Raw genomic sequence first — 12,454 nt, forward strand, 5'->3', positions numbered from 1 at the left:
AGAAAGAAAGAAAGAAAGAAAGAAAGAAAGAAAGAAAGAAAGAAAGAGAAAGAGAAAGAAAGAAAGAAAGAAAGAAAGAAAGAAAAGGAAAGAGGAAAAAAGGAAGAAAGAAAGGAAGGAAATCCTATTCATCATGAGAACTCTCAGCAAACAAAGAATGGGGGAAATTCCTCATCTTGATAGAGAACATCTACAAAATACCTATAATTAACATAATTAGTGGTGAGAACCTTAAAGATTTCCTGCTAACATCAAGAGCAAGACCAGGATGTTCCCCTTCATCACCACTCTTTAACACTACTAGAAATCCTAGTAATTCAATAGACAAAAAATAAGTAAATAAATAAATAAATGGTATACAGATTGGAAAGAAAGAAATAAAACCATCTTTTTTCTCAGATGATATGATTATCTATGTAGAAAATCTGAAAGAATCAATAAAACACAATGCTTGGAAATAAGCAATTATAGCAATGTTGCACAATACAAGGTTAATATACAAAAGTCAACTTTTCTCCTATATAACAGAAATGAACAGTGATTTTGAAATTGAAACACATTACCATTTGTACAGCATTCAAAAAATGAAATATTTAAGTATAAATCTAACAAAATAGATATAAGAACTGTATGAGGAAAACTATAAAATTCTGATGAAAGATATCAAAAAAACTAAATAAATGTAGAGATATTCTATGTTCATGGATAGGAACATTCAATATTGTGAACGTCAGTTTTTCCCCCAATTGATGTATAGAACACAATTTCAATTAAAAATCCCAGCAAATTAGTGTATGAATACTGATAAAGTGAATCTAAAGTTTACATGAAAAGACAGAAGACCCAGAATAACCAATTCAAAATTGAAGGAGAAGCACTAAATTGGAGGACTGACACTACTGAACTCAAGACTTACTAACAGGAGGGGTGGAATCAAGAGTGGAATCCCATTATGCACTAAGACAACAACTGATGCCCTTTCCCCAGGGGAAAAAGTCATCTCCCAAGCGGAGTAATGCAATTTTATTTAAAACTGTGGGTGTACAAGATGAAATTCACAGCAAAATCTTTCCAAAGTTTTCTTTAAATATCTGCATCTCCTCCAAAGTTTTACTCCCCATGACACATCCCCATTTTTTTTTTCCAACATACTATCCAAAGAACAGTCATTCCAAAGTCTTCTCCATATCTCTCCTCAAATTCTCACAGTTTGTGGGAAATCCAGGAAAAGTTTATGAAAACTCATAGGAAAATAATATTGGTTTTTTGACTCTGTGAAACTGAAAACTTTTATGAATGATAAACAGCAGAAAAGTGACATACTGAAAGAAGATATTCCCAGTGCATAAACTAAGATATAATCAATAACTTGAATACATAAGGACCTACTGCAAATCTGTTGGACAAAGTTCTGAATTCCAACAAGAGAAATGAATAAAGGATACAGATTTGCAATTTATGAAATAAGCCTATATCATATCCTAAAATAGGAAATGACAGTACATACTGTGAGTTTATGTCTATGGGAACAATTTTCTGCTGTGACCTCAGGAAAACACTGTTTAATGGACACATGACATAGATGAGATGAAAATCTGATACACACAAATGTCAATTTGACTGCTTTGTCTCTGACAAGAATAAAATACATCTTTTTGGCTTAATGGTTGTCTTTGAGCTGCCTGTGTTTTGTTTTTTTAACTTCTGAAAGTCATTCCCTATTGTCAGATAAAAAGAAAGGTATTTTGGGGGGCACCTAGGTGGCTCAGTTGGTTAAGCCTCTGCCTTTGGCTCAGGTCATGATCCCAGGGTCCTGGGATTGAGCCCTGGGTCAGGTTCCCTGGTCGGCGGGAAGTTTGCTTCTCTCTCTGCCCCTCCCCCTGCTCATGCTTGCTTTCTCTCTTTCTGAAATCAATAAATAAAATCTTTTAAAATGTTTTTGAATATTCTTGTACATAATAATCCAAGTAGGTTTTTTTCAATTTTTCTATCTAGAAATAAAAAGGTAATTTTTTCTCTCTTTTTCCTGCAGAGGTAATCTTCCATTTCACAAGAGTAAGTAGTAAACTCCCAAATGTCTTGATTTGGGGGAGTCAGTTATAATTCTAAATATTTCTGTGATATCTAAAATGTTAATAAATGAACAGAGAGTTTCTCAAGCTCACTACTGATCTGAGAAATGAGAAGTTGGTGATAATGAGATATCACTTTTCAACCATCTGTTTCGCAAAAAAAACTTTTATAAAAATGAAGAGAAACAGGTATGGGAAAGGATTTGGGGTAACAAGAACCCTCATATTCTGCTGATAGGAACATAAATTGCTGTATCTTTCATGGAGGACAATTTAGAGACAAAGCTATCATTACTGTTCGTAGTAGTAACAGTAATAACAAGAACTAACCTGTTGTTCTAAGTGCTTTATACAGATAGACAGACAGCAATAAAAAGGATACATATAGATATATAAAAGATACACACACACACACATATTTATCAAAATAAGATACTGTTATCACCTCAGTTTTACAGATGAGAAACTCAGGCAAAGAGAGATAAAGATCAACAGTTCCTAAGAGAATGAAATAGGTTTTAAAGTTGTAATTCTAAATTCAGATTTTTTAATGATGAATACAGATAATTCTTATCAAATCCAGCAGTTCCTTGCCTGAGCAAATATCCCCAGAAAACTCTGAAATTATTGACAAGGTTTCACTATTCTTCTTTCAAAATACTATTAACTATTCTTTTTCTTACCTATTTCTTACTCTTTTTTTTTATTAATTTTATTTTTTTCTAAACATATAATATATTTTTATCCCCAGGGGTACAGGTCTGTGAATCGCCAGGTTTACACATTTCACAGCACTCACCATAGCACATACCCACCCCAATGTCCATAACCCCACCCCCCTCTCCCAACCCCCCTCCCCCCAGCAACCCTCAGTTTGTTTTGTAAGATTAAGAGTCACTTATGGTTTGTTTCTTACTCTTATACTGTCAGAATTATTTAAACTGGAATCAGATTGTTGGTTATTTTAAAACCATGGAAAAATCTAAGAAAAATTAAAAGCCTCAAAATACACAGCTGTTTTATTTCATCCAGGAGCACCAACATTTTGTGATTCTTTTTCTTTCTTCTTATCCAACCATCTATCCATCCATCCATCCATCCATCCACCCACCTACTCATTCATATTAACAAAGTATTAAAGCTTTATTTAGGTCTTGCATCCTAATACAAATTAACATATATTTTATCTTTTCAGGGAGTTTTTTTGTTCTACTATACTTTCTTTTCTATTACTGTTGGTACATAAAAAAGCTATCTTTTTTTTTTTTTTATAAATTTAACTTGTATCTAAGCAGTTGACTGAACTCTCACTATTTAAAAACTTAGAGTTGATACTATTGGATCTTGAGTAGCTCAAATATCATTCTGTCCTCAAATTATGCTAACTATGCTTCCTTATTTTCAGAGTTAAGTCATTTATTCTTGTTTATACCTCACTGTTTGTCCAAACATTTCCAAATGTTTTTAAAGTAATGGCATTTGTATGTTTCCTTTCTATTGCTGATTTAAATAAAAGTATTCCTGGCATTTCCCTTTAAAGACATTTTTGGGATGTAGAGGAAGCATTTTCTGTTTCTACAATAGGTCATTAATTTTATTGAATGTCTTTTAAATACCCATTGAGAATACTGCGGTCTATTTTATTAGATCTATTGATATGATGCAGGCACATTGGCCAGAACATCCCCATGTAGTTTTCAAAGGGTCATTATCATTATTTTAATATAATGCTCAATCTCATTTGACAAAGTGTCATTTAGGCTTTCATACTATATTCATGAGATGAATTTATATCTACCAATTATTTGCTATCTTGCTAGATTTTCTTAGGAATATGTTAGATCCAAAAAAATAAATTGAAAAGATTTTTGAACTTTTTATGTTGTCAAATAGTTTATATAACAAAATATTTATCTGGTTCCTGAAAACTTGAAAAAAAAACCAGTAAAATGATCTGTCCCTAATAACCTTTTTTGGTGGGGGAGGGTGAAGTTGGTGGCTATTGATTTACATGTTTGCATACTTAGTGGATCTACTTAGGTTTCCTAAATCATATTAGTTTTGATTACTTCTATTTTACCAGAAATGTTCCATTTAACTGAATTCCATTAAATATATATGAGTTCAACATGGAATGCCATTTCAAAATATTTATTATCTGTTATTCTTTTTCTCATTTCTAATTTTAGTTTTATCATTATGCTTCACTGATACATTCTAGAGATTATCCATTGCTTTTTGACATTATCCAGTTTGTACTTCCATCTCCTTTATATATAACAGTTCTGCTATTTTTCTTTTCTAAGTTTTATGAGGGTGTGAAAAGAATGAAAAGGAATGCATTATTTTCTATTTGTATGGAAAATTTTTATATGTATTTGCTTCTCCCATTATAATAGAGCATCAAAATTGTTTTTTTCTAATTTTGGCAAATTGATCTGTTGGCACTTAAAAGAAGAGCTCTTGGAACTATATACCAATTTTGTTTCTCATTTTTCTCTTTGCTTTTGACTTGATATATTTTAATGGTATATTATTTTGAGCATTATAGTATATGATTATTGTATCTTCATGACAGAGCAAACTTTTTCAAAAGATACTTACCCTTTTTACTCTTGAGATTTGCCTTGAATTATTATGATCTTTTTACAAAATAACACTTGTTATTCTCTCTTTTTTGTTGCATTTGACTAATAAATATTTGCGTATCTTTTCACGTACATCCTTTTATTCATAGCCTTGGTTTTTGTTTTAACTCTGATATCTTTATGGTCTTTAGTTCAAGGTACATATTACTTGGTTTGACTTCTGCCCGTCTTCTTATAAATTTAAACCTTACCAAGTCTCCACTAAAGGTAGGTTTGGACCATTCATCTCAATAAACATTTCACTTCATGAATACAACCCTGGGGTGCCAATCACACTTTAAGAAGAAACAGAGACTCTGTATGCCTGGTTGAGCAAATGATGAGTTAGGGAAATAAACTCAACTTCAACTGTTTTGTGCACTTCCCTGAAGTCCAGCTCTTTCCACAAAGCTGCTTAAGGTTGAGAAAACAAGTATTCTACAATGCTTATGGAAAAAGGGAAGTGTTCAAGATGAATAATAGTAATTTCTCTGGTTTAATCACCACTTTTATAGACTTCTTCCTGAATATATCCTCTTCGTGATCATTCCAAGTCAGGTAATGTTTTGAATTTGGGCAACATAAAAAATTTATAAGACTCTCCAAGTAGGAGATGTTTAAAAACTCAGAGTATAGCCACAACTAGTGTTTGGAACGAGTGCTTTGTCTCAGATCTGTATATAAAATGCACATATAGGGCACCTGGGTGGCTAAGTTGGTCAAAGATCTGACTGTTGATTTCGGTTCAGGTCATGATCTCTGGGTTGTGGGATCAAGCCCTGAATTGGGCTCCGGACTGGGTGAGGAGCTGGTTGAGATTCTCTCTCTCTCTGCACCTCCCACCCCTCTAAAATAAATGAATGAATGAATAAATAAATAAAATGCATATATAACCTTTTTTAAATGTCTTTTTTTTGTATTATAAAATAACTGTTATTTTCAAACTTTTAGTCCTCATACCCTGATAATTCTATGAAACAAATCAAGTTAAAGTGACCACAACTGTGTTATTACACACAAAGGATTATTTGTAAAGATATTCTTTCCTACCACCACGAGCTGGGAAATGCATCAAGTCCCGAGGCTCACGAGTAGCTGCCGTAACAAGAGTGAGCCTGGGCTGTGGGAGATAAATCATCCTGAAGCCAGCCACTCAAATGAATGGCAGTCAGCTCTGAACCAGTCACTGCTAAACCTCTTATTGCTTCCAGTGACTGTTATCCACACACATTCTAATTCATCATAGATCCAATTCCACAAAATGTTTGTAAAGCCGTACAGCTTGGCTCTATACATTTTTCATTTCTAAACACCTGCACCACATCAAGTTTATCAAAGTATATCCATTTAAACATCCATTAGAATTATACAGTGACCTCTTCGTAAGTTTCGGTTCGAACATTTCTATTTATAGTGAGCCCCCACCATAAAATATGTCTGAGTCCAAAAGGTAGCTTGTTAGGCCAGTCACAATTGTCCTTGAATGTTCTAAAAATTATATTTAAACTGCTAGACCCCAGCCACGTAGGTCCCAGCTAGTGATGTTCTTTTGTTTTTCTTGAACTGTGGGCTATTATCTCTCTTATACTGTTATTGGAAGCTAAGGTATACTTAAAAGTAGAGAAAGATGTTTTACTGGGTGACTGATGGAATCTCTCTCCATTCTCTCTCTCTATTTTTTTATATTTGCACTGGGTCCATGCAGTGGAATTCTGTTGGTCAAATATATGAGTATAAGAGAATGCAACTGTATATATATTGATGAGCTTATGTCTCTTCTTTTTTTTTTTTTTTTCCTTTCAGTGGGGGAGAGAGGCAGAGGGATCAGGAGAGAGGGAATCTCAAGCGGACTCCACGCCCAGCACAGAGCCTGACATGCAGCTTGACTTCACAACCCTGAGATCAGGGTTGTGATCTGAGCCAATTAAGAGCCGACGCTTCACTGACTAAGCCACTAAGGCACCCAAGCCTATGTCTCTTCTTATAACTACATTTATGTGAAATAAAAGATTAAAGTGTATACATATGAATATATGCATTCCTACTTACATATATAAATAATATGTATGTGTGTGTGTGTGTGTGTATAAAATGTATGTAGAAATAGTGAAATGGAGAAATAAAAGTATTCCAGAAGAGACCAATGTGTGCAAATTCTCATGGTCAGAGGGAACATGCCAAATACTAAAAACTGATGTGAAAGAGACCAAAAAATGAGGGAAGCAAAGTTAAGTGACTCACCCATGGCACCATACAGTAGCATCAGAATCTAGAAGTCATATATATATATCTGAACACAATCCCTGTTTTTTCAGTTACCCTACAACATGCCTGAAACTGAGATTTGTGTGGCAAACAGTGGCAAACTGGAGTTCTTTCACTGCTGGTTTCTTTGTACAACTTTGATTTGTCCCATGGGCCCATGCTGAAGCTTGACTCTGGACCCATACCTCCCCTGTGATAGGACAATTTGCTTGAGTCACTTGGTTTGACAAGCTTTTCTCAATGTATAACTGTGCAGAAACCTGTGACAGGCATATGTTCAAACATACATAGTGGGTCTGATCTAAACTGTTAGAGTTTTTTGAGCTTGTAGACTTTTCCCAAAAGTTGGTGGTTTTTTTTTTGTTTTTTGTTTGTTTGTTTTTTACAATAAATGAATAAGTATTGAATACTCAATGTATGGTCCAATAATACCCTCTTATATAGTCCCAGTGACAATTGGTTGAATCACTTAAATCTCTAAGCCAGATTTCCCAATTCTAAATTACCCCACCCCCCTTAAAAATAGGGTTCTTGGGGCGCCTGGGTGGCTTAGCCATTAAGCGTCTGCCTTCAGCTCAGGTCATGATCCTGGGGTTCTGGGATTGAGCACCACATCAGACTCCCTGCTTGGCAGGAAGCCTGCTTCTCCCTCTCCCACTCCCCCTGCTTGTGCTCCCTCTCCCTCTCTCACTGTCTCTCAGTCAAATAAATAAATAAAATCTTAAAAAAAATAAAAATAGGGTTCTTATTATCCACAAGTATTGGCAACTTTCTGACTCACATTTTGCTGCTTTTGAAACTAGGGATATATCTAGGAACATAAATATCTAGAAGCAGGCTTTTCTAGGTATTAATGTGAATCCTGCAATGAATATAGAATCAGAGAACAAGACTTGTTGTGTGATTCCCTTCCCATGCGACGGAAAACTAATTTGCTTAATTGCCCGTGCTTAAGGGAAATGTCATCATGTATGGCTTCCTGTTTTATACTGATGAGAGAATATTGAGTTACTAATGGCACAAGTCAGAAAAAAAAATTCACAGGCCATGAGCTAGCATGCTAGAGAAAGAACAGGTGATGGAATTAATTTATGAAATGTCATGTTTTAGATGCCTGACTCCGGTGAAAAGATGACTTTCTACTTTATATAGGACCTATACATAAGGCAGGAGCAAGTAAATTACACAAAAAGCTCAAATATTCCTTACTCCAAGCTCCTCTTACAGAAAGAGGTAATCTAGCTCAGGATAAAGTGAGCCCTTCTTTAAGGAGGTTTCCTGAGCGGCACCTGGCTGGCTCAGTCAGAAGAGGATATGACCTTCAACTTGGGGTTGTGAGTTTGAGCCCCACATTGGGTGTAGAGATGACATAAATAAATAAATAAACTCTGAATAAAAAGAATGTTTGATGAATATTTACATCAAACTTCTTTGGGTTTCTAGTCTCTCATTATGTATTTCTTTAGCATTAGTTAAGATGGAGGACACTGCATTGGATAAAACACCAGCAACAATTTAAGATCCAGCAGATAAAGCATAAGCACAATTATCTCTACTAGACAGCAAAGGTAACCAATGTTCCTTTTTTTAGGAAAAAAAAAAAAAAGGTTTTATTTATTTATTTGACAACAGACATCACAAGTAGGCAGAGAGGCAGGCAGAGAGAGGAGGAAGCAGGCTCCCCACTGAGCAGAGAGCCTGAAGTGGGATCGATCCCAGGACCTTGGGATCATGACCTGAGCAGAAGGTAGAGGCTTTAACCCACTGGGCCACCGAGGTGCCCCGTAACTAATGTTTCAAATAAGATTCTTTATCTAAGAATTAAGGTTATGACAAGAGCTGGGGTACAAGAGAAGCCTTTTCCAGACTTGGTAAGGGGACTTTATGAAGGTAACTTTCTAGTCTTTTCTCTCTTCCTTTACCTTCCCCCAAGAAAGGCAAATGACAAATCCTGGGTATGGAGTAGAGTTGGCTGAGAATACTGGCATATGCCTTTTCCTACTGCAATAGAAGAAATCTGTGACTTTTTTAAAAAAGGTCATTTAAAATAATCGTGAAAGAAATATTAATAGGTTGTAGCAATTGGTGAAGTTCTCGAAAGCTTTGAATCAGAATAATTAGGGAAACTAAAACTTCTAAAATGAAGTAAGCCAGATGATAGAAAAAAGAAATGACAATGAAATTGAACTTTACTGTGCTAGGTATGGAAACATCTCTGCCTTTTTTCTTTCTTTCTTTTTTTTTTTTCTTCCTTCTAAGAGAGCATCTGTTTTAGTTACTAGGTCTGCTGTACCAAAGTAACACAAACTGAGTGGCTTTAAACAACAGAATTTCATCCCCTGGTGGTTCTAGAGGCCAGAAGTCTGAAGTCAAGCTCCTCTCCAAAATCTCTAGGAGAGGATCCTTCCTTGCCTCTTCCAACTTCTGGAAGCTGTAGACATTCCCTGGCCTACAGAAGCATAGCTTTGATTTCTGCCTGCGTCTTCACATTGCCACCTTCCCTCCGTGTCGTGTCTTTTCATAGTGTACTCTCTGTATGCTTTTGTCAAAATGTCCCTCTTTGAAGTGTTTCTTATTGAGGAATAGTTCATAAACAGTATTATATTAGTTTCAGGTGTACTGCCTAGTGACCCTCCAATTACATACATTACAAAATGCTCACTGTGGTAAGTGTAGTTCGCTTCTGTCACCATAGCAAGTTATTACAATGTTATCAACCATATTTCCCACACTGTATTTTTTATCCTATGATTCATTTTACTATTCCAAGCTTGTATCCCTTTATCCCCTTCATCAAATCTCTCTCTCTTATAAGGACATCAGTCTTATTGGATTAGGCCCCATTCTACTCCATTCTGATGTCACTGTAACTTAAGTGTATCTTCAATAACCCTGATTTCAAATAAGGTCACCCTGTGAGCTAGTGGTGTAACTAAAAAAAATTCTGTATCTCCTTTCCTGTCAGCTACCATACTTACACTCAGAACACACTACAAGACTTCTGATACCAGATGTCTTGTGTGTTCTCCACACCAAGGAACCCTCTGACACAAGTTGAATGTCCTATAATTCAGTTCTGAAACTATCTGCCTGAACTCAGTTCCCATGAGTGAAGAAGAGCTTAGTCCCAGAGGATCCCCTCCCCCACTTTAGATACCAATTACAAGGCTCAGACTGTTACCTGCACCTTTGACCAACTGGCTGTAAACCGGGGATCCCATGACCCACTGCTTAGGTTCAATCGTTTGCTAGCACGGCTCACAAAATTCAGGGAAACACTTACTTACATGCACCAGTTAACTATAAAGGATATAATAAAGGAGGAAGATTAACACCCAGATGAAGAGGTACTAGGAAGGGGTGTGCCACCCTCCCAGCATGTAGATGTGTTTGCCAACTTACGAAACCCCATGCTTTTAGGATTTTGATGGACGCTTCATCACACAGGTCCAATCACTTATGAATTCAATCTCTAGCTCCTCTCCTCTTCTCAGAGAATGAGTGATAGAGCTAAAACTTCTAAGCTTCTACTCATGGTTCTTCTGCAGAAGAACCAGCCTTCATCCTCAAGCTGTTTCAAAGCCCACAGAGAGACACCTTATTAGAAGAAAAGCACTCCTATCACCCAGGAAATTCCAAGGGTTTTAGGAGCTCTGTGGCAGGACCCAGGAGCAGAAATCAACATATTCTATTATTTTACAATTAGGCTTTAGGACTTGAACAAATCTTTTTTCTGGCGGGGCACACAACTGAAGTCATAACATTATCCTTTTAAGTTGCCCATGATCCTAGTAGGTTGATATACCTGTGTGTACATACATTTAACATGAAATCTTTGTCAAATGAATACAACTGAGGTGTCCATCAGGCCATCTTTTGTTGTTTTTATTTTTTTCATTCAAAGGACACACCTTGATCTCTACTCTACACCACTGACATCTTAGCTACACAGAATGAAGCTATTCTGAAGTCAGTGAAAACAGGTTTTCAAGGGCAACTGGCCTTGTGGTTCTGGATTCACAGTTATGTGACCAGCTGGGGGGTCTCCTGTCAGGCTGTGTGGCTCACCAACACTGAGTCATTTCTTAATGGTTCTCTTCAAAGTGAAGGTTCTTCCTTGAACTCTGTAATTCTTCCTCACACTGAACCATCACAAATGAGGAGGCTGAATGGGGCATCAGAAAACATTTGTATTTTGAGCGCATAAAGATTTAGGCTTGAATCTAGTGTCCACACTAACCAGCTCAGGGACCCTGAGCAAGTCAATACAGTTTTCAAATCCATAGTCTGTGCATCTGTAAAATGAAAACTCTCACTGCTAATGCCCAGAGCGATGCTGAGGATTAACGTGGATAAAGCTCTTGGCTTGACACAAAGGAGTACTTAGCAAATGTGACTTGTTTCAACCTCATAATAAATATGTCATGTTGAAAACCGACACCTGTATATGAAAACTTTGCCTCCCATAGAGTAGTAATGACAAAATTATCATGGTCATATGTATAATTATGTATTTGACAGAAATAAAACAAACATTGATTTTAATTAAAATTATAATTTATAGGCTGAAATAACTGTGCTCACTTTCTGGGAATGCCAGTAATAAAATTAGATCACAATAGAATTGGGAATGCAGATTTACTCATAGAACAAACATTTCTCGAGCATCATATATGGGCTAGATATTTTTTTTAGGGACAATGTGTCAGAGCCACCAGTGATATAAATAGCAGGAGGAAAGTGGCACAACTTACCCCACCGACTTTTTCAAAGTGAGATCCATCTTTCTTGAAATCAGTGAGGGCCCCATTGAAATACCAAGTGAACATGATGTCTAACAGGGGGTCATGCTGCACTTGGCAGGGCAAAATGACACTTTCGCCTACGGAGACATCCATGTTGGACGGTGCCAAAATAATTCTCGTTGGTTCTATTAAAGAAAGAAGAAAGTTTTGAGTAAAACATTAGCATTTTTATTTTGATGAAATCATTTTCAGAAGCTGATGGTTAATCTAACATTTAGGGTACATGAATAAAAGTTTTCAAGATTAATAGAGAATTTTTATGCAGATCTGTAATGTATATCATCGGATCCACAAATTCTTGTTAAAAAGAATTAGGATATTTGAATTTATAGAATTTATCAGTTAAAAATTAAAGTCACCTGTAAACAAGAGTTGGAATATTACTACAAAATCAATATTAATGTAGTTTTATTGTTTTGTGAAATATGAGGTTAGAAATAGAAACCACTGAATTCTCATTGACTTTTAATGACTCAAAAATGCATTGCTACCAAAATTTAAATAGACCCAAATGTTTGAAAGACCACACAAAAGACATATAGAACAGGTATTATGAGAGGGATGCTAAGTTAAAATGTTAATTAATGTGCTGCCCCCCTCCCTAGGATCCCCATGTACATTTTCTTTTCCCTATCCTTGTAACAGTCCTCCCATCTATTGTGAATTAAAATTCCTGTGACCCCAT

The 12,454-nt window shown here is 35.9% G+C and overlaps 1 protein-coding gene across 1 annotated transcript in view; it reads right to left on the bottom strand.

The window, feature by feature from the left end:
* CNTN3 (contactin 3) overlaps positions 1–12,454 on the bottom strand; it is a 337,742-nt gene that overhangs the window by 53,514 nt on the left and 271,774 nt on the right. The window contains exon 13 of the mRNA XM_032867417.1: positions 11,719–11,894. Coding sequence (XP_032723308.1) covers positions 11,719–11,894 — 176 coding nt within the window. The remainder of the gene's footprint in view (positions 1–11,718; positions 11,895–12,454) is intronic.

The sequence above is a fragment of the Lontra canadensis genome, unplaced genomic scaffold (assembly GCF_010015895.1).
Source record: "Lontra canadensis isolate GAN:19392208 unplaced genomic scaffold, GSC_riverotter_1.0 scaffold34, whole genome shotgun sequence".
NCBI classification, from domain to species: domain Eukaryota; kingdom Metazoa; phylum Chordata; class Mammalia; order Carnivora; family Mustelidae; genus Lontra; species Lontra canadensis.